Below are 22296 nucleotides of genomic sequence, written 5' to 3' on the forward strand. Positions count from 1 at the left end.
TTGACAGAATCACTAACGGATGTATGACATTGCAATGAATTCATAAGTTGAGGTATGATATTGCAATGTTTAAAACATGAGGTATGAAAATGTGGTGTGACCTATAGTTGAGGTAGTTTTGTGTAATTTACCCAAAAATGAAAGCTATTGTAAGACTAAGACTCAAAGCAAAAGGACATGAGCACCTAACAAGACTGAGAAAGAGACGCTATGGAAAAATATGAAATATTTAAAAGTTAACAGAAGACTTGGACCAAAACCGAGCTCAATAAAAAATTCTAAAATTCATACAGCCGACCTCACTTAGTAGAATAAGGCATTATAGTATTTTATATAAAAGAGAAACTTGAAAAAGAAAAGATTCGAACACAGGACCTTCGTCTTCAAGGAATAACAGCTCTTAAAGAGGCGAAATTAGCAGAGTACTCTCAACTTTATACTGAAATATCTTAAAGATTTGACAAATCAAGAGCTCAAACAGTATGGCCAAAACAACTACAGCAGATATACATAAGAAACGTTACACATTGACGATTTATTTTCGAAGTGCTGAAACTTATTTCATTTCGATGAGTTCTTATTGGCCCCACTCGCTCTTCCGAGTTACGCCTCTGTCGGATAATGTTTACCAAAACCAGCAAACTTTGCCAAGGAGCACCAGAGGATGAACCATAAACGTGAATGTTCTCTACAATCACTGCATCAGCAGGAGCACCAGAGGCTGCATATTTTGGTTTTTCATCCGGCAACCTGAAATAAATTTATGTTCTATAATGGAAACTCTTTCTGGAGGACATCTAGATTCCGAGAATCGCAAGCTTCTAACATGTCATTCCTAGAAGCACAGCTGCAACAAAGACAAGAATACTTACGTAATTAGTAGGCATATCGCAGAGACAGGCGACAGATTTTTCCAACTTTGATATTAACTTACCTCAAAGAAATTCTTAAATATTGCCAACCGTTATCTGCCTTTGGATTCATGGTCAGTGCTCGGACATAGTAACGTATGGAATCCTCATACATACCCTAGTTGCAAAACAAAAGGGGAAAATAAGTAACGGGTCAGGCACTGTTGTGAATCGCAAATTTAAGACACTGGGAGACAATATCCTAAGAGTTCGAAATTCATGCCCACATGAATAATTAAAATCACAGACTGATAACGTGCTCTCTCAGCACCAAAGTTTCACACCAAAACATCATTCAAACTCAAAACAAGGCAGGAAAAAGTAAAATTCATTCCCCGTCTAAAATTTCAAAGCGATACTAAGCATGAATCAGTGGAGGGATAAACCTGGTTGGCATAACTGATGCCCATATTTGCCCATGCACGAACATAGTTAGGCTTCAAATCTAGTGCCTGTACACCCAGATAAAGAACCAAAAACAAAAGTTAGTCCAAAGTCGATAAGATAAAATATTCACGAAAGTCGATTAAACACAGAAATACAAATATGCACACTATAGTAATAAAATTGTATGATTTATCACGTAGTCTATATAATTAAAAGGCACCGAAGCCCATTGAAAGGAACAAAAGGAACATAAGTAATAATTATAAATAAAAAACATTGAATTGTTTACTTTATAAATAAGGAAAGATGTAAATAAAACTATTGTTACATTCTATCCTCAAGCAATGACAATAAGTGCTGCAGGAAAATTGTAAACTCGTCTTTGAACAATGTTGGAAAGCCGCTAGTTCAAGAAGCATATGAGTAACAATTTGCTTAACACTCACTAACAAAAGCTTATATTAGTATTATAAATGGCAGACAGTTTCGTATTGCTACAGTGACTAAGGTGACTATATTGTCCTGCTTTCAGTCTCTCAAATGCAAGGATTCATCTGCCCTTTTCCATATAAGGTAGTTTAGGAAGACGAAACCCTGTAAGGGTTGATAACACAAATTACCTGTTGATAAGCCAGTATCGCATCAGCACTCTGAACACTGTTTGCTTGTGTTGCTCCAAGCTTGTTCCAAAGTGAGTAATCTTGCGGCTTTAGTTTCAAAGCTGTCCGGAATGACTCAATAGCTTTGTCAAATTCTCTTGACAAGTTGTAAAGCACACCAAGTACTATGTGCACATCAGCATCATCAGGTGACATCTGAGCAGCTTCATTGAATAATCTCGCTACCTGCACATTAAAGTTTTATTCATACGCTATATAGGCTTAGGGGTAACAGTAAGCAACTCAAACCTGAATCTAATATGCACTAAAAACCAATTTCGGGAAAAGAAAATATCCTCTGATGAATATATTTGGAATATTAGGACCCACAAAACTATAAAGATTCTAAAAGTGAACACTTACATCAGCATAGTACAAGGAATCAGACAGCTCTGGTTTGGCAAGCACCCCATACTTTTGGTGATGGCGTAACCATCCGTATAAATATTTCAAAGCAGCTGCCTGCTCCAGTTCTGCAATTTGAAGAGTCATATCAGTTCTTAAGTACTTTAAAGAAGTATTTTCTTGGGTTCCTAGAGTTTTGATTCTAAAGAAAAAGACCACATTTTTTGGCAAACAGAAAAAACCATATACATACATATATATATATATATATATATATATATATATATATATATGTACATGTAGATTTATGTATTTGAGGGGTGTCATTGACTCGATACATTGACCAATTCCTTAAAGAACGTTCAACCAATGATTACTCAAATGAGGTTCTGCTATTTTCTTATACATGCAGAAAGAACGACTGACCATTTGTATGACTCACTCCGAGAGCAAGAAGCACTTCGAGATTTGTCGGATCAGCCTCCTGTGCACGCATCATACCTGCTATAGCCTGCAAAGATTACAATTGAGGACATTAATTGTCATTCCATAAAAATAAACACACTGAAACGCATGTATGAGTCAGACACAGGGTTGAAATAAAGTGATTCCTTGACTTAAAGCATACAGTACGACTATACGGAGACCACCAATGCTATAGGGTTATAAACTTACATGGAATATACCACAAGTATACAATTTCTAAACACTAGATAGTAAATATCAAGATAGTAGGATTACCTGTTGATCATCATCATTTTCTGCATGCGCTATTCCAAGTAGCCTCCAACCTTCAGCATTGTCAGGGTTCTTGAGAACTTCAGCTTCTAATGCAAGCACTGCTTCACTCAGAAGACCCTTGTGGAACATTTCCTGGCCTACTTTTAGTGGGTTTGGGTGACCAACATATGGATTCATATCGGAAAATACGTAAACTCCCCTTGCAGCATCACTATGCTGTTTAGTAGCTACTTGCTCATTAATGTACCTGTTTTTCGTGTAAGGAAGGTAAGTTGCTTTAAGGAACTAAATAATGAATACCATAAAAGGTGAGTAATAACACACCCCTTTGATGAATGAGGACTTGGAGCAACATTTATTACTCAAAATATCTCAAACAGACAGACATATAAGTTGACAAACCCATTAAGTATCCATACAAATCTTTTTTCTGCTTTTGATCTAAAATGATAGGATACAAAGTTGGTAACAATACAAGAAGAAACAAGAGAGCGGGGAATCTCACAAAGCCCATGCTCATGAACTGCAAAATCCACTCTTCATTACTCAAGTTTACCTCTTTTGCAATAAAGAAAGTTGAGTGACGCTTAAAAGGGACCAATATTTGAACATTTCATCACTTGAATTTCCAGTACTTAAGTCATCAGATACATTCGTTTCAGCAATAGGTGTCAATGTGCACACCAAAACCAACAACAGAAATGCATGATTCACTTAATTGAAATAACTGCAAACTTAAGGGACACGCTTAGGACCTAGGATTGGATTGAATAACTCATTAGATTCAAGGTATGGAAGGAAGAAATGGAGGCCAACTTCCACCTTTTGTCCAACTTGTCCCTTTCAATACCCCACAAAATGGTAGATATCAACACCGTATAACTAATTCAAATAATTATTTCACCTTGGAAAAAATTTAGAAATTCGCCTTCATTTCTTACTTCAACTAACATAACTGAATCTAGTATGTTATCTAATTTAATCGAATCCTAGGCACCAAACGTGACCAAGGTTACTGTTGTGTACTTTACAAATATATGCCACAAATTCATTAGCTATTGGATTATATATCATACCAACTTCTCCAAACTAGAATATAAAGCTCATAAAGTAGAAAAACATTTTATTTAAAAAAAAAGGAACAATTTGACTTACTCATCGTATGCATTAGCCCAGGTATCAGCTGAACTGTCCCCCAAGAGTCCTTCACCAACCTGATTTCCAAATTCCTCTGCCCAGTCATCAACATGCAACTTAGAAAACTGATTGACCCACTGATCATCAACTGACCCATGCTGCTCTTGTTCAGAAGTAAACTCATTTGCCCATTGATTGGGTCCATGAGATAGCTGGAAAACCATCATAATTAGACAGCCGAAATTGGAACTGGAGTGAACTCATTGCATAACAAATCAAGGTATTAAAAATAAAAGCTTATATATGAGTTTGCTACCTTATAGAAGGATCGTGTAAATCAGTATTATACTCCAATTGTGACACTAACTTACCAACAAAAAAGTTTATAAATGGTTTCATTTTCCTTCAAGAGTGAATGTCTGGCCTTGTCGCATTACAATCAAATATTTTATTTTATTATTTTGTAAATATCCTTGGTTTTTTCCGCTTCAAAACAAGCTCGATCGCTCCAAGATATAGAAGCATATTCTTAATTCGTAGTATTGTGTATGTTAAACTTTGTTTATGTGCAAAAATTTAATTGCATTTGAAATACAATCATCTATTCAGTTACATTAGTTTTTGTATGTATAAGCTTTTTCTTGTGAAATGATTTTCGGACACCCCTGTTTATTTTTGTAATTGATTCTCCTATGATTTATTCAATCCAAAGGCCCAAAATAAACAGGGTTGTGCAGGGGAGAAAAGGGTCTGAGAAAACCACTTCCCCTTTTCTTTTATGTGTCATCCCGCACCATAAGTCATGCCACCCTTCTTCATATCATTCATAAGCCAGAACCATGAACACCTCACCTCAACACCCCAAAATAAGTAATTTGGTAGAATCACTTGTACAAATAGGAAAAATTATCTCAAAATGTGTTGGTATATTTCAGATACTGAAAGGGAATATAAAAGTAGGGAAACAATATTTTGCATTCAGACCAGATTCCTACCTCGCCACGTGCATATTCGTCAGCCCAACTAGGACCCGCATTATACTGCTGTTGATATTCTGATGCCCAGTCCCCAGACGATGTGGCCGGCTTGACTTGATTATCATCAATAATGAGTTCACCACGACTCATTTTTGACACAAACTGGAGAAACCTTGACTTCTACATGCCCCAAAAGTAAATATATGAATTATGATAGTAATAATTCCAAAATGCAATGTAAATAAATCATTAGTAATACCCTTCATATTTGGGAAAAATCACATGTAATTGGGGCCATCATAACGTTCTGACTAAATGTCATGATAGTTAACTGCCCCCAAGCTATTTAATGCCAAAACATCCAGGGATTAATTCATGTAAGCGTTTGCTTACAAAAACTGAAAGTTGACACAAGCTAACAAGGACATCTAAAAAGTGAATACAGTTAACAGAATTTGGAGCATTTCATGAGAATTTTTATGGGACTTTGCATGATGAATCATCCTCGGGAATTCTATGTTTTTTAAACTTAGAAGCACTAAAAGTAAAAAAATTGTGTAAAATTGACATATTACAAACATTAGTCATCATTTACAATGATCTTAAATTCTGTGACTATTGCAGTTCAATGGGTTCAGCAAAAAACGATAAGCCAATTACAAGGCTTGCAAAAGCTTGGAAAGAGTATGCTTGATTCCAAAACTAATTTGCTGATGTGGTATTCAGAAATAAAAAAAAGTTTAAAAATTCAGTCTTGGAAACTACAGAAGCACATGATTGAAGAACGTTTATAAACCTGAAACTTTGGGTCTTCATTCTGTGCCAGCGTATTTGCAAGCATACGAGTCTGCTCCATTGCAGCTAAGCTTGCCATATTTCCACCTCTCATATGATCTGCAGACATCAACTGGGACTGTTCCTGTAACCACACGAAACAGAAAATTATGCATCAATATAGCTCTCATATAAATTTAAATTGATTATAGTTTTGAAATCCAAATCATGTTACAACGGGGTATCAAGCAGCATATAAACATAGTCTTACTCTTTCAGTTCAAGGTCAACCCACATACAATAGTGTGATGCACCCAAATTAAGGTGATAAGTCTAGCGTATTTAAGAGCCCAGAACTCGGACATTCTTCTACTTTTCTTTTCTTTTCTATTCCCCTTAGGTTAAATTTTTTTTGCTGCTTCTTTATATTACAAGCATACTCCACCATGTATCACGTGTTTGAAACCTCAAAAACATCTTTAGGGCTCTTTTATCTTCATCTCGAACAAGGCCCCTGGTTCCAGCCCAAACATTTTCCAACCCAAGAATACTGTAAATCACCCTAAAAAACCCTCAGATACATTGACACCTAAAACCCTCAAACCCCAGAATACTGTAACTTACCCTAAAAAACCTAACATATCGCCACCACCAATTTTAACTCAAGCACACATTTTCCAACCTCCTTGATTAGTAAATCGATTATAGCAAGAATTAGTTCCTAGTGTCGTTCTCCATCACATTATGAAGGTCAATGATTGATCAATAGAAAGTATAGAAACAATGAATATGATTGAAATACAAGTTACAATACTCCTTTACCTGCTCAAATTCAGAAGCCCAACCATTGGCACCATGTTGTCGCTCAAATGAGTGAGCCCATGAATTAGGATCACCATGGTCTACCCTATGTTGGCTAAATTCAGTGACCCACCCTTGCGCAGCGTGAGCACCAGGTTTTGTTATAGCTTGGGATTCATTCCAATAATCGTCTAGTTCCCGAAACCTTGAAGGCAGAGGTCCTTTACTATTGACATCACTGTCAATATCTAAAGAAGATAAAAGTGCATTTACCTGGAAAAATAAAAATAACAAAATTAACATAAACTGTTGGGACTATGAATCTCTTTGGAGAGAAGTGGAGCAACTCAAGATACAAAATTCTGAAACAAACCCCGAAGACAAGCAAAAAATGATTATGAGGCCGAAAAAATGTACAATTGAATGCTCATAAAACAAACCAAGCTGACATCTTCTACTAGAAAAAAAGATACATTTCAAATATAACATAGTAAATTTCACATATAACATAGGTAAGAGAAATTTCAAACCTGCCCATTAATAAACTCTTCACTTTTATCAGCAAAGAAGTGCCGTGCCATGATGCTGGTGCGATCACGTATACATTGTTTGTCACCAGCAGACAATCCTAACACTGGAAGTGGAGCAGGACGAAACGGCATTCCACCACGACTACTTTCAACAAATGAGTGCAAAAAGCTTGACAACACCCTTTGTGGTGGCCCTGCAACACATATTTAGAAGGGAAAGAAAATAAGATAAATCTCAAAATAAACTTTTTAATCCTTTATGCTGAAGATAGACACTACCCCTGGTTGTTTGATGATCAGAAGCAACAACCAGACGTTTAGGCTAAGCATAAAGTACTACTACTACCACAAAACGGGAAGATGATAAGCAACACACAACTCATCCAATAAGAGAAGTAACACAAAAAAGCTTCTCCTTTTTCTGGATGAACAATAAAATCTCAATAAAAATGCATATTGATCACTTTGAGGGCTCACTTGAGCCAACAAACTGTTTCGTATATTAACTGGCAACTGAAAAAATAAACTAAATACTCGGCCACAAGCATCTCTACTAATCTCCGAATGTTGATAAACAGAGAAACCATTATCCATTCTTGATCAAGCAATCTTGCCATTTATGTCGTTCGCTCATTACTTACTTATAAAAGCGAATAACATGTACGAAGCGAAAGTCCTTGGTTGAGGTAAATACTACAAAGACAAGCACTTTGAGAAATTTACCATCCAAAGTCGGTTGAAGCTGAGGAGAAGCCCCCATATCATAAATGCGGTCGTGTTGAGGCATATGCATAGGCCCGGGCTGAGAACTCTGTATCTCGTCCCACGCATTGTCAAGCAGTCTGTTGCCATCAACGGAGTTGAAGTTCCGAAGAAAGTCTGAGCTCTGACACAAAACGAATGCTAAGTAAGTAAAGTCCAACGCTAAAACTAAAGCAGTGGAAAAAGATTGGAGCTTTGGAAGTAAAACCTGAGTGCCGGGCTGCATAAACGGCTGGTCAAACTCGGAGCCGGGGAGCTGTTGCAGGTGTCCATGGCCGTCGGGATAAAACTGCGGCTCAGAAGCAGTCGGCGTCGACGAAGGTATCTCCTTCAACCTCTCCTGCTCAAAAAAGAAATCGAATTTCAACAAAACGACGCCGAATTGCTGATCGAAACGAACGAAATACAGAGAGATAGAAAGGAGGAAGAGAAGACGAACCTGCTGCTTGGAGGAGGAGCCGATGAGGGCGTTGGCGAGGGCGCCGAAAGGATTGGAGGAAGAAGATTGGCCTGGAACCGCACAAGCTGCTCCGCCGGTAACGAGGTCGCGCATCGCCATGGCGGCCGATGTTTCTTCAATCCACACCAGAACTACAATACAACCGCCACCACCGTATAATATATCTCTCTGTATATCTTTTTTCTGCGAATTATTTACATATGATTTAAGAAAAATATGAAGAAATTAAGTGGGGTTGTTGGGATTTGGATTGGGGGGATAACAGGAGAGAGAGCGCGAGAGAGAGAGAGAGAGAGAGAGATTTGATAGCTGTTTGAGTTCCTCCTCTTCTTCTTCTTCCCCTGATGGGCTAAAATTGTCTTGGTATGTCAAACTTATCAGATGAATTTATTTTATTTATTTATTTTGGTTCGTCTTCCTCGTTGGATCGTGTGACGCTGCTGACGTGAGTAGAATTTAGGTGGGTGGTAAAACGGTTAAAAGTTAAAAGTTAACAAGAAAACTAGTATGGTTTCTTTTAACACGTGTCTTTTTTTTTTCTTTTCTTTTTTTTGCTTTTTTTTTTTTAAGGACGAAGGTAGACGGGGAAAACAAAATCGGAAGATAGGATATAAAGATGGATATTCTTCACTGATTAAGCCATAATACTTATTATTATTATTATTTTAATTTTGGACTAAAACTTTCTCATTACAAAGTTTTAAAAGTTCTAATTTTGTCATCAAAACTATAGTTGGTGTGTTAATCAATTACTCATTAGTTTTTAAAATGATGAAAGTGTTTTGGTGAAATTGTTTATACACTTAAAGTGATTTTTTAGGATTTATTTAGATTTTTACTAAGGATTGGTTTTAAAAACTATTTTCATAGAAAATGCTTTCAGTCATTTTAAAAACATATCCAAACGAATCCAAACAATAAAATTGTATGAGAGTTGGAGAAATTTTTCCTTGTGATCGGAATACGAGTCGGTACAATACATGAGTAGAAAACAATTTTGTGGAAAAAAATGCAAAAAATTGTACAAAAAAAGAAGTTGAAAATTTGAACTTCTAGGGGACAAATGTTTAATCAAATTCTTAAAATGAATAAATATTAATTTAAGAAATTTAAAAACAAGGTGTTTATATAAAACGGCTTTTAAAATTATTTTAAAATAGTTTAATCAAAAGCGCTTTTAAACCACTAAAAGTTTTTGACTAATTTTAATAAAAAAAAAATTTATGGATTAAAAAAATCATTTGCATTTTTAGTAAGGGAGTTTTAACTAAAAGTCCGCAGTAATCTTTATTTTAACGAAAAATCACATTATTACGTTAAAAAGTCAATCCTGGTACTTTTCACTTTACTCTTTATTTTGTCATTACGGTTAAAATTCAAAGTTTTTAAACCATTTTTTATTAGTTTTTATATTTTATTAAACCTTGACGGAAGTGTTGAACATAAGCGCTTTGGTTAGTTGGGCTTATATTTATGGGCTTGCACAGATGCCATAACATCGTTTCAAAGCCCACTAGATTTAGGCCCAACCCCTGCAATGAGCAGAGCGAGTCACTCGGAAATTAAAATACAATAAAATCACAATTAAAAAAAAAAAAAAAGCAAAGAAGAGGGGAAAGAAGAGCAAAAACAAAACCCAAACCCAAACCGGAGCTCCGAAGAGCCAAAAACCAAAACCACCAAATCGCGAAATCGGAAAAAATGGCGGAATCCTCCAGCAGCGGGCTGACGTTCAAGCTCCATCCACTGGTGATCGTCAACATCTCCGATCACTACTCTAGGGTTAAGTCCCAGATGCACCCGCCGATCACCAATACTCCAACACCACCGCCCAACAACGGCGCCGAAGGAGCAGTAGAAGCAGCAGCAGCCTCCTCTTCTTCCTCCTCCTCCACCGCCTCCGCCTCGTCTCCGCGCGTCTTCGGCTGCGTTATCGGGGTTCAGAGAGGCCGCACGGTCGAGATCTTCAACAGCTTCGAGCTCCTCTACGATCCCGAGACTCACTCCCTCGACCGTGCCTTCCTCGAGAAGAAGCAAGAGCTCTGTGCGTTCTCGTTTCTCATGGCTTTTAATTTTTTCTTAATTTTTTTGTGTGGATTTAGGGTTTTAATCAGTGGTAGTATTTTGCTTTTGCAGATAAGAAGGTATTTCCACACTTTTACATACTAGGGTGGTACTCAACTGGAACAGATGCTCAGGAATCTGACATGAACATCCACAAAGCTGTAATTTTTTTTCCGCCCTTTTCTTATTTTATCTGCAATTTGTAATTTATATTATTCGAACCCGTAGATACTGCATTATGTGATAATGTACTGTTAGGGACCAAATCATGTCAACTATGAACCCGTTAATGATTCTTGAATTTGAAAATCTATGACCGAATTAAACTTGTATAGTTGTAACAGTTGTATTCTAGTTTTTCGGCGATATGGTTATGGTGCATTTGCTTTTCCCATGATAAGAATTTGTATTTCTATTGCCACAGTTGATGGATATCAATGAAAGCCCTGTTTATGTTCTTCTCAACCCCTTGATCAATGCTGCTCAAAAGGATCTCCCAATCACTATTTACGAAAGCGGTACGTGTGTATGTAAGATTTTGTGGGCAATTCCAGTTAATTGTAAACTTATGCTTTCCTATTCTGTGAATTTCTATGCTATCTGGTGCCTCCATGGCTGAAGCATGTATTTTTATCATGGCATATGCATGTAGTTATTTCTCTTTCTTGTATATACTATATACCATGATTGTTAAAGCTTATTTTGGTTTGAACTGGTTGGTTGGAGTTTGCTTGAGATACTGTGTTGGATTTCGGCCATTTTTCGTGTTTCTTTGGAAGCAATCCTTGACAAACTAAAAGGGCTCTAGTGCCGGTTCCAGTTCTTTCTTTGCTCTCTCATACATAAGTCTGTCTAATAAACTTATCTGTTATTCAGGGTTGGTCATTTTGAAATGAGCCGCATGCGGTTATTTAAGCTTCTTAACATGATGAGAATATCCATTTGACTAGTTTTCCGGAAAAAAAAAAAAACCCACATTGATGGTGTTGTACCACAACATTATCTATTGCTTGCTGCCATTTTCTCATTTTTAATTAAGATTGGTAGTGTTTTTTTTTTTTGTTGCCTTCTGTTGTACAATTACTAGTTCTTGCAACACTTATTAGTCATATGAAATCGTGGTCCTAAGTGAAATCCATCATGCAATGATTTTTTATCGTATCAATATTTGTAAATGATGGGGCTTGCTTATTATGTTTCTATTCGCCTAGATTCCTATCTTATGGAAAACTTGTGGGATTTAGACAGTTTCTTGGTTCCTATTAGAATCATTTAATGTAGTTATCATGTTATCTGTTTAACTATTTGTGGTCTTATGAATGTTAATATTACAACTGTAGAGATGCATGTCATTGACGGGATTCCACAGCTAATCTTCGTCAGTTCAAGCTATACTATTGAGGTTAGGCTTATTAATCATATCTACTATAAAAGCGTTTGTTATTATCAACTAGAGTTGACTGAAACATTTTTTTGTCTATGCGCTTCATAGACTGTGGAAGCTGAGCGCATTTCAGTTGACCATGTTGCCCATCTTAAACCATCTGATGGAGGTTCAGCAGCAACTCAATGTGAGTCCTCAGTTGATCCCAAAAGATAAGTGGATGTTTGCATCTATTTCTGATACAACTAATACAACCTGGGTTGTGTGCAGTGGCTGCTCATCTTACCGGAATTCACAGTGCCATCAAGATGCTAAATAGCAGAATTAGAGTGCTTCATCACTATCTTCTTGCTATGCAGAAAGGTATGCATATACTTTTCGTATAACTATAATTGCAAGTCTTTGCTTTTGTGTTGGCGATTTTGTATACATAATGCCGGGAGCCATGTTTTAGAAGGGTCCAGAAGTCAAACTACTTGCTCTTGTTTCTCTACCTGCAGGTGATATACCTTGTGAAAATTCACTTTTAAGACAAGTATCAAGTCTTCTGAGAAGGTTGCCTGCCATAGAATCGGGGAAATTTCAAGATGATTTTTTGATGGTGAGTGTTACTTGTTTGAATTGTGAATTCACTGGTAGAAGCATGCACTTAATTGTAATATTAGAGAAATAAGCCTTAGTTAAAAATGGGAAGATGGCATAATAATTTTGGATGGTATTGGGCGAATGGTAAAAGATTTGGTCGTACTTCTACCTAGTTTGATGTGTTTCATCAGAATAAACTATTCGTAAGAGCTGTATTCAGTAGAGCTCCTTGTTTAAGCTTTATGGTTCAAAAAAGCTCTTTATTTACGATTCATAGTTCCAATGATCAATTTTATCTTGTCGTTTGTTTGAATTAAAAGATTGTCTAATCCATACCTGTGAATAAGGCCTCTTTGTGATTTTTCCTCTCTTTCACGATTTACACAATGTATGATTGTGGATACTGGCTCCTGATTAAGCTGACATATTTATCCCGTGAATCACTCTTGTTGCTGACTCTTTTTTTATTTTTGGTAGGAATACAATGACACTTTGTTGATTACATATTTGGCTGTGCTGACCAACTGCTCAAGGTATGAGATGTTGCATTTCTTGCACTAATATGTTTTCCCTTGCATGTGATTCTTACGAACTGAATGAAACTTTTCAATGTCGATTATTTTATTACAATTGAAGTCATCTAAAAAAGTTGTTGCACCAAAAGGAAATATAAACATAGAATGTAACCATAAACTTTTTCTATGCCAATGACTTTGAAACGCGAGAGTACCTATCTAGCAATTGCTAGTACTTTCTGCCCTGAATGATTGTAGGGTTTGGCAATGGGTGCCGTTTTACAAGCTTTTGTCAACAAATGCTGACAGGTGGTGTCCTGAATTATATAAGATAATTCTTTGATGTGTGGTTGCAAATATTGTTCTTACTCCTAGACTAAACTTGTTTATAATGCGGGTGTTGTCATAAGGTTGAATATATAATTACGTTCATAATTAGGATCTTAGTCGATACTAATGCAATTACCAAGTTTGCATTCCTACAGTAGCACTGTACTCTTCAGTACTTGAATATGGCATTGTATTTTCTTTTCAACGATCGTTTACTACAATATTTTGACAAGTTCGCTCTTTTTTTTGTTGTTCAGTACAACAAATGAGCTGGTCGACAAGTTCAACACCGCATATGATAGGCACAGTCGAAGAGGTGGACGGACTGCTTATTTCTGAAAGCTGCTTTGCCATAATATGCAGCAGTGTTTAGTTTCTTTGAGAACTTTTTGGGTGCTGCTGGATTTGTTTGACTGCATAATGCATGGCACATAGAAGTGTAGAAACTGAAATATTACTCGGACCTTGATAATTCGGAAAGAAAATAAATTTCAGTCTATCTCTAGGGCGCCCTTTATTATTTTGTTTTAGGTTGTCGTTTTTAAAAAGTTATATATATATATATATATATATATATATATGTGTGTGTGTGTGTGTGTGTGTGTGTAAAGGCCGTTTGATAACTATTTTCTTTCAACCAAAAAAAAAAAAAAGAATGTCCTTCACTCCTCTGCATTCTTCTTTTCTTTCACACACCGTTACGTTATTTCACCGTATAAGTGCTATAAGAATGGTTTATTCTTTTTATTATCATCCAAATAAGGGAATACTAGCGATTGCTAGATAGGTACCCTCGATTGTCAGACTTTGCCTTTCTTAATGTTCGTGAGTGGGCGTGTAAGAATGTGAGTACACAGTCCCACCTCAGGACCCTAGTGTGCAATATTGCATATGTTGTTGAGTCGTTCAGGAATTATTGGCCGTGTTGAGATTCTGTACCTGCTTCTAAATTACCCAAACGGGACCAAAATGTCTGTTGAAGACATGTATGAGTGTGATCGGAACTATCACTTGTTATACGACCGCATTACGGATCTTTTCGTGGAGAATGTCTGATATTGAAGAGTTGTAAGTTAAAATGACCCCCCACAATGTTGCATTTTCGATTATGTCAGGTACCCTAGTGCCATCAGTGCCACATAAATATTTGAACGGTCACGATTAAACCACGTCAACATCTTAGATCTTTTCGTGGAGCATGTCTCATATTGAAGAGTCGTAAGTTAAAATGACACCCCACAATGTTGCATTTTCGATTATGTCAGGTACCCTCATGCCATCAACGCCACATAAATATTTGAACGGTCACGATTAAGCCACATCAACATCTTGGATAGAATTCTTTAGAGAGAGAGAGAGAGAGAGAGAGTGGAAGGTGTGAGAGGAATTAGTCACATAGAAGCAACATCTTCGACACAATTCCGAAATTGTTTTGTGAATTAAGAAACCTTGTATAGACTTCTAAGGAGTTGAACGACTCCCTCTATTGTCAATTAGTTTCCTTCGCCACATGCCTTGGATAACATTACTAAACTATCATTAATTTCAAACATGGGTTTTATTAACTGATTGTTGCAAGCCAAGAATGTAATTTGTACCTCTTCTGTTGAGCACGCTCTCTATTGTCAACTCGTGATAGCAGCTAGTGCAGATTAGGCCGCCATCTTTATCACGTCAATGGCTTTGTTGCTCGGTACTTCGACAGAGAAATAACTTTCGATAAAAGGGGAGTTTCATAGAGGATATCTATTTCCCTCAATGGAATTGCCATCCATCATAACATCCCATTTCACAGCATTCCAGACATATCTTCAGCCATGGCTTTTGGTTACAAATATCACTCAGAGCTCCGTATCCTTTGCTAGACAGATAAGTATTCCCAATACCAAGCCAGTGTAGTCCGGCGAAGGAAGGCCTCTTCAGCAACACCAATGAATCAATAGACAAACCACTGCAACTTGTAAGGTCCAGCCTCCGAAGTGGTTTGCATTCGTCCCGGAACCTTTTCCTTGTAGCCAAAACTTCCAGGGAAGAATCAGTCACAGAGAGGCAATATCTTAAACACAACTCTGTAATCTCTGTACCGACCATGGCAATTGTAAGAACGGCTTTATCTGATATCTTCGGGATATATCCTAAATCCAGGGACGACAAAGTTTTGCCAATTGTGCCTCCACCATCGAATAAAAGAGAAACTCCTTCGTCGGTCACCCTCGTACAGTATCTGAGACACAAATGAGTAATGGGTGGAGTCCCCTGGCCAAGAACAGACAAGCCGTAATCAGTGATATCAGCTCCTGTGAGATTCAGCGTGGTTAAGCTACGCAGACATGAGATGGAACTGAGGCAGGAATCTGCTATGCTCTTACAGCCACGGAGGTCAAGCACCTCCAAGGCGCTGGAACAGGTCAGCTGCTTCACAGCTTCACTGGTTATAAAACTACACGACAGCAATTTTACCTCAACAAGGGAACATGGGAACTCATTAACATTAAGAAAGGCCAAGTCTGACAATTGGAAGGCATTTCGAGCTTCAAATTTCTTCAAGTTCAGACATGATTGTAAGATCGATGTATAGCCTGCGTCACTGACTTTGGAGAACCCACAGAGTCTCACTGACTGTAGACGTTTGCAGCCCTCAGAAAGAAGAAACATGCCCACATCAGTTACTCTTTTGAACGAAATTTGGTAGTTTTGTCTCCTTCGTACAAGAGACAATCCAATCAAATGATGACAAGATGCCACGTATTGAAGCCCGGTGTTTGTCAAGTCGAGGTTCGGAAGTGGTTCCATATGTGGTCTGTCTTCAAGATCTAGCTCTACCAAATGGGAAAGACTGCGGGCAATGGCAATGATTAGCTGATCAGATATAACATCCAAGACGAGGGACAAGCGCTGCAATGTCAATCCAGATGACAATGGAGAGATGGGAAAGCTGATATGAGCTCTTTGCACATTATTCCTGCCAGCACCAACTCTACTTTGATCAATTAGACGAATCGCATCATGCTCAAGCACCGACTGCAACTTCATGCTTTTAAGAGTACTAGGTAGGACGAAATCAATGGACTGAAAAGCAGTTGAATCGAAATCTCTCCCTCGAATCTTAAGAGATAAAGACTCCAAGCACAAGCATCCATTAAGCATGCAGTCCAGGTAAAACTTAAGTTCTTTATCCGAGTCTACCAATTCTAGCATAAGCACCCTAACCACACAAACAAAAACTTCCCATTACAAAAAACATCAAGATGCAGTCTTTCATGATTATAACATGTGAATTAGTAACACAATGTAGTGCGGTGACAAAAATAAAAAATTCGGGTACCTCAGATTAGGGCAGGCCTGTCCAATGGAAGCAAAGACTTGATAGGACAGCATAGAGCAGCTCAACAAATTCAGTTCTTGGATACGTGGCCCCAGAACATTTCTGATTGCCGAATTTTCGAGGCGGAGGCAGTTAATGGTGAGGCTGATGAGGCCTGTGCAGCCACCAACAATGCCACTCAAAGTCTGTGCATCCGGATAAAATGCCTGCAAATACAAAAATAATTTCAAATTTTCCATCTTTTCAACAAATTTCAGTTCCAAAAACAAAACCCAGATAATAATTTCAACCAAAATTCAGAAAGTGAGAGAATTGTACGGAGAGATCGAGAGAGGAGACAAAGGGAAGGGCCTGAGAGACTGAGAAGTTCATGGCTTTGCTGACGCAAGCAAGCGAGGAAAGAGATTCGATGTTCAGCTTGAGAAGAATCTCCTTTATTAATAGGCATCTGTGCAGTCTCTCCAAACCCATCTTCCTTTCTTCTTCTTCTTCGAGTCTCTTCTTCTTCTTCTGCTCCTTCTTCTCCGATCTCCTGTTGCTCGGTCGTTTCGAATTTTTTGTGAACGAAGGACGAGTTTTGGGAAATGCGTTCTCACGGTTGGGCTTTTCCGTGGCGCGACTGGCTTCTCAAAATTTGAGGAAACTCATCTTTAGAAGAGTAACGCCGTATTTACAGAATTTTATGTTTATAACATATATCATTACGTCTTTATAAAAAATTGAATTAAAATTAAGATTGTTTAGTTATCGAATTATATAAAAATAAATTGATGGATTTGGTAAATGCATTACAAGGTGTTTATTTATGTGTTACGATATATTGATTAAATGGTCTTAAATTTAATTATTTTTTTTTGTAGAGATGATTTTTACAGAATGATTTGTAATATAAGCAATATGAGCCTAAATTTCAAGTTCTGTGAATAGATGACAAAGTATTCTAAGGTGGAACTCCTCCTTAACCTCAAGAATTTCAATTAGAATTTTTGTCGTTAACCTTCAAACTGATCAATGCAGTACTTAAACTTTGGTATTCCAACTCAAGTTTTAGGTTGACGGTTTTATACTTTGTTGAGTTAGATATATAGATGTGGCTAACTTATTATGTAGTTTAACCTTAATTGCTAACCCTTAATATTGTTATTAAAAAAATTAATGGCAAATATTAGGCGTAAGTTCTTCCGGTTCGAGTTTGTGGATATGCCTTTGCGCTGATGGTAAGAATAACCAATCTTCCTCTAAATTTTTCATTACAAAAAATAAAAATAAAAATAAAAAAATAAAAATTAATGGCAAGGGTAACTTGAACTTTGATAGAGTAACTAGTAGTGAAACAACAAATTCCAAGTAGAACTGAATTTGGGAACTCAATCCTCTCATTGGTAGGACAAGCTTAAAATGTGAAGCAACAATGCTGATTCAAACAGACAATTCAGATGTCGAAATAAGGACGCCATCGTTATCTGCATACAACCATTCGCCTTCACGAATCAAGGTTCCAGCAATGTTGATCGGAACATGCTTTTCTCCGACACCTTTTTTGTTCGATTTCATCGGATGAGATGCCAAAGCCCTCACCCCAATATCACACTCATTGATCTCATCTACATCTCTAATGCAGCCATTCACCACAATACCTGCCCATCCCATGTTTTGGGCCAACTGTCCCAAGTTCCCTCCAACCAAAGCACATCTCATGCTTCCTCCTCCGTCAATGACCAAAACTCTTCCCTCGCCTTTGGTTTCGAGAAGCTGTCTGACCAAGACATTGTCCTCGAACACCTTGAGTGTCGTAATGGGGCCTGAGAATGCTCGGGATTGTCCGTATACCTGGAAAATTGGTGGCAGCACACGCAAACCTCCGCTTCCCACAAGAGTTGTATTCGTATCACAAATTTCAGCAGTTGCTAAGGTGGCCATATTTCGCCTGCATATCATCAAAAAGTGGTAATGCACATAAAAACTACCTAAGAATAAGCTCAAGCAAAACAACTAACAATAACTTCTCGTCGCAGTTACAGATTCCTAGAATGCTACTACACTCAAGAAAATAGAGGGAAAGAACCGGAGTTTTAGATAAATATACGAGCAGCATTGTGCATATTACTGGTTTACTAGCTCGTAAATTCATCGACTGACCACCATAATTCCATTCCATATAACCAAATAAGTGAGAAAACATATTACGACACACTTTGTTAGGACAATTTATCCCACAATCTGAAAAATAGTGTATCTTGGAGTGGTTTACGAGCTCCTGGACACCCTTCCTTTACAAGCCGGATTTTAGGGGCAAGTTCTACTCATGACCTGTTAACAATTGGTATCAGAACCTGATTTCAGCACGCAGCTAAGCCACCTCAAAGAACGGAAAGGACTACCACTGGGCCAGAGACAGAGAACTTTCTTTGTGCACAAATGTGTGCGCAATGTCACTAATGAACACTCAGGTTTTAAGACATTCAGCAATTCTCTACCCATACATGCAAATTTGGATTCACGAGAGATACAGTGACCATCACAAACATCGGTGCCTAAAATTATTTCTTTTCCAAAGTATGGATCAATGATAGCACAGCACAAATTAAACTAATCGAAGGCGAAAACCCCGATCTTCATAAGGAAATCTAGAGAAAGCTAATGAGGCCAAGCTTAAATCTTCCTACATGTTCCAAAAGTTGAAAGAGCAGCGGGAGATTAAACAGTCTTAATTAGCAAAAGGAAAGAGCAGCAAACAGGGATGAATAATTTCATCAAGTTAATAGCTAGAGGCATAAATTCACAAAATTTTAATAAAACATGAGGATTTCATATAAAATATAACAGAGAAGCCACTAACATCTCTAATCCATAAGAACTCATCTAATTATACAACGAATTAATCAGTAGCAACTGAGAAGATCCTAAATGGTAGTTTTCCCCACTCCCAAGTTTCTCGTCTGCACTCCTCTCCTTCTCTTTGTCCATTGATTCTAGGGAGCAATTCGAATTTGGATCTTGACATGTCGGTGGTTTTTAACCGTAGGCATCTTGGAGTGTCGGAAAGAAAATAAGAGTACGAAAATCACTTTTTAAATATAGATATAAACACAAACTTATTTATCAATACCTAATGCCACTTAAACTTATCTAAATCCAAGATGCCACGATAACGATATTTCAAATCAATCACTTGTCGTAACATCTCATTTTCACACGCTCTCAACATGAAAATATTATCTTCACCAACCTCCGAACACAGACAAATTTACACAAGGAAAGCAGAAAACAGGATATTGAAGCTTACCCAGAAGAGAGAATGAGATGACAGTGTTTATTCCTCCTCTTTTTCTATGTTTCCTTACAACTCACAAGGTCAAGTCTTTCATTCTCCTTTTATAAAAGTAATTATAAAAATAAAAATAGTTAAAAGAGAGTACAAAAAAGCTGCCATCAGCCCTGAAGAGGCTCACTGGTCGTTACCAATTTGGCAGCAGATTATCGTGTTGAGTTCTGTGCCCCAGAAATTTCTTGGAAGTTGCAATACCCGCCAAAGTTAGTCAATTGGCCTTTCCCTTCCTCGATGAATTCTTGGGCTGGTCCAAGTCAGAAGGGTTGGGCTGATAATTTCCTGACGTTTCATGGGTCATGTTGTGGACTAATGCTAACTCGAACCAGATAATGTGGTTCTAATTGCTACACATAATTAGGTACATAGGCCGACCCAGCACTGTAAATGGATCGAGCCGAGTCGACTGACAATACAAGACCCGGTTTAGGTCGGTCTATCAGGCCATCCCTGATTTTCAGAGGATAATCGTTTGGTTTTTCAACGATGATTATGGGTCGGTCCAGCCCAATGCAGAAGTGAATCGTGATGTGATACGAAGAAACCAACACTCAGTCTGAACGAGGCTCGAACGGAAAGGGATCCGACAAATCTTCTTTATCAACTAATTCGAGCTTCTGAAATTTGATCAAACGGTTAAAAATAGAGGTCAACTTTAAAAGTTATAATAATTTTAACCGTTGGATTAAATTTCAAGGGCCCGAATTGTTTAATGAAAAGGATTTGGTGAAAGGAATCAGGAGGGAATCCCTTTCCGTCTCAAACTTAGGTATGGCCAAAAGCAATTGGCCTCTTCACTAGTTTGTTTGGCAGTGTGATGGACAAAAATTCTAATTCAGCCTCAACCGGTTTTGTAAAGTCTTATTTTGAGACATGGTATGTTAGACTGTCGTCCGATTTAATAGGTCAGGTTCGTTTACTAAAAGATCACCAAATAGTAGCCAAATAGCACTCCAATTTATTGAAATAGTTGAATCCATACCAAACAACCAAATAGCCGTGTCACTCAAAATTATGATACCATTATGATACCATGAAAGAAACAGAGATCAAATACAAAAGAGTGGAGGTTGAAAAACCAAACAGAAACTTTCAGTTTTTGATTTTGTGAACGTTTACATAGGTGAGTGATCATAGCACAACTCTTTCTGTTATCATTCAAATACCACGTAATGTCATTGTTAAACACAATACACAATAGTACAATACCACCTAATGGTCAAATGCAATAAACCGTTTTTTTTTGTTTTTTTGGAAAGATGCAATAAACCATTTTTTAACACCAACTTACTGCTGAATTTGGCTGCTAACGTTTGCAAGATTTACACATTCCCTCCAACTTCATTGATCTAAATTGAAAATGTCAGTTCCTGCCCCACATTTGCTTCTTACAGGCAGAGCAGCTGCAATTTTTACAGGGCAACATCTGCAGCAGCTTTTGTTGCCAAGAATATAGGAGCAGCTGCACCCTTTGTAGGCATGTAGTAGATAAATACATATTGGTCTTTTTATTCTTTTTGTGGCATTACAAATAAAAACGCAGGGGATTACCACCATATCCTTTGTTTTAAGAGAAATAATAACAAATAAGGCATATTTGAAATTGCTTTTGTAGGAAGTACTTCTATTTAAAAGCGCTTTTACTAAATGATGCTTATAAATATGTTAAAAAATTTATTAAATTTTTTTAGTACTTCTTAGAATTGTGTTCTCAAGAAGCACATAGCAGACGCCTCTGCACAAACCATTCTTCAATATGTAAGTGTTTTTAAGTTTTTCTACAACCTAATATATAAGAATCAATTTTAAGGCTCATATATTTCTCTTTCTCGATTATTCAAATGTTCATAAAAAAAAATGAAAAAGCAGTTACATATCAATATCATGAAAGGTGGTGCTATCAACACACGTTATATTAATTTCCGTTATTTGATTTTCTTTAATTCATTCGATAACCGAAAAATAAAAAGAGTGTGTGAAAGATGAAAAATGGTGCGTGAATATCACCACCAATCATGAATTTATATGATATGACAATACAGCCACACGAGCTTGGTTTATATGTAAGTTATAATGAATTCAAAATCACGAAAACGATATGTAGTATAATCATGGCTAGCTATTGCTTTCACTTATAATTTGGTCGGCTCAAAATGTCAAAGCAAAAAGGTTATTAGGGGAAGAAAAGAAAATTTGAACAACATATGGGCTGGTAGGTAGGTCAGAAGAAGAAAATAAAGATTTAAGAAATAAACGTGGTACCCACGATTTGTAACTTTTG

At 37.2% G+C, this 22296-nt stretch overlaps 4 protein-coding genes across 5 annotated transcripts; 1 reads left to right on the forward strand and 3 right to left on the reverse strand.

Annotated features, from left to right (window-relative positions):
- Positions 1-265: 265 nt before the first annotated feature.
- Positions 266-8828, reverse strand: LOC137742331 (peroxisome biogenesis protein 5). The gene is made up of 15 exons (XM_068482172.1): positions 8464-8828; positions 8233-8364; positions 7986-8148; positions 7263-7456; positions 6754-7005; positions 5954-6076; positions 5176-5337; positions 4199-4392; positions 3044-3290; positions 2729-2813; positions 2321-2430; positions 1919-2143; positions 1298-1363; positions 935-1029; positions 266-847 (listed from the first exon to the last, which is right to left on the reverse strand). The coding sequence occupies exons 1-15, from the start codon at positions 8581-8583 to the stop codon at positions 769-771; spliced, it is 2247 nt and encodes a 748-aa protein (XP_068338273.1). The 5' UTR covers positions 8584-8828; the 3' UTR covers positions 266-768.
- Positions 8829-10101: 1273 nt separating this feature from the next.
- LOC137742234 (COP9 signalosome complex subunit 6a) lies at positions 10102-13864 on the forward strand. Its single transcript, XM_068482047.1, has 9 exons — positions 10102-10528; positions 10621-10709; positions 10973-11066; positions 11889-11950; positions 12041-12119; positions 12203-12295; positions 12433-12533; positions 12995-13050; positions 13620-13864. Exons 1-9 carry the CDS (start codon positions 10186-10188, stop codon positions 13699-13701), a joined length of 999 nt encoding a protein of 332 aa, XP_068338148.1. The 5' UTR covers positions 10102-10185; the 3' UTR covers positions 13702-13864.
- An 874-nt stretch (positions 13865-14738) lies between these two features.
- LOC137743497 (F-box protein At-B) lies at positions 14739-17330 on the reverse strand. The gene is made up of 3 exons (XM_068483400.1): positions 17006-17330; positions 16688-16893; positions 14739-16567 (listed from the first exon to the last, which is right to left on the reverse strand). Exons 1-3 carry the CDS (start codon positions 17156-17158, stop codon positions 15118-15120), a joined length of 1809 nt encoding a protein of 602 aa, XP_068339501.1. The 5' UTR covers positions 17159-17330; the 3' UTR covers positions 14739-15117.
- Positions 17331-17938: 608 nt separating this feature from the next.
- Positions 17939-20152, reverse strand: LOC137742447 (putative 4-hydroxy-4-methyl-2-oxoglutarate aldolase 3). 2 transcript variants are annotated; one of them, XM_068482313.1, is made up of 2 exons: positions 18905-19661; positions 17939-18614 (listed from the first exon to the last, which is right to left on the reverse strand). In XM_068482313.1, the coding sequence occupies exon 2, from the start codon at positions 18605-18607 to the stop codon at positions 18107-18109; it is 501 nt and encodes a 166-aa protein (XP_068338414.1). In that variant the 5' UTR covers positions 18608-18614; positions 18905-19661; the 3' UTR covers positions 17939-18106. The 2 variants fall into 2 exon arrangements, with proteins under 2 accessions (XP_068338414.1, XP_068338413.1); XM_068482312.1 differs by lacking the exon at positions 18905-19661 and adding an exon at positions 19974-20152 and having other exon boundaries at positions 17951-18614.
- Positions 20153-22296: the final 2144 nt, after the last annotated feature.

This window comes from Pyrus communis, chromosome 8 (genome assembly GCF_963583255.1).
Source record: "Pyrus communis chromosome 8, drPyrComm1.1, whole genome shotgun sequence".
NCBI classification, from domain to species: Eukaryota; Viridiplantae; Streptophyta; class Magnoliopsida; order Rosales; family Rosaceae; genus Pyrus; species Pyrus communis.

Coding starts and splice junctions, on each gene's coding strand:
- LOC137742447 (XM_068482313.1), bottom strand. CDS start 18,607: ATGGCCACCTTAGCAACTGCTGAAATTTGTGATACGAATACAACTCTT.
- LOC137742331 (XM_068482172.1), bottom strand. CDS start 8,583: ATGGCGATGCGCGACCTCGTTACCGGCGGAGCAGCTTGTGCGGTTCCA. Junction 7,006..7,262: donor AAGAGTTTATTAATGGGCAG/GTTTGAAATTTC, acceptor TTATTTTTCCAG/GTAAATGCACTTTTATCTTC. Junction 2,431..2,728: donor CGGAGTGAGTCATACAAATG/GTCAGTCGTTCT, acceptor TTCAAATTGCAG/AACTGGAGCAGGCAGCTGCT.
- LOC137742234 (XM_068482047.1), top strand. CDS start 10,186: ATGGCGGAATCCTCCAGCAGCGGGCTGACGTTCAAGCTCCATCCACTG. Junction 10,710..10,972: donor ACATGAACATCCACAAAGCT/GTAATTTTTTTT, acceptor CTATTGCCACAG/TTGATGGATATCAATGAAAG. Junction 13,051..13,619: donor GTGCTGACCAACTGCTCAAG/GTATGAGATGTT, acceptor TTTGTTGTTCAG/TACAACAAATGAGCTGGTCG.
- LOC137743497 (XM_068483400.1), bottom strand. CDS start 17,158: ATGGGTTTGGAGAGACTGCACAGATGCCTATTAATAAAGGAGATTCTT. Junction 16,894..17,005: donor TCTCCTCTCTCGATCTCTCC/GTACAATTCTCT, acceptor TTGTATTTGCAG/GCATTTTATCCGGATGCACA. Junction 16,568..16,687: donor CAGGCCTGCCCTAATCTGAG/GTACCCGAATTT, acceptor TTGTGTGGTTAG/GGTGCTTATGCTAGAATTGG.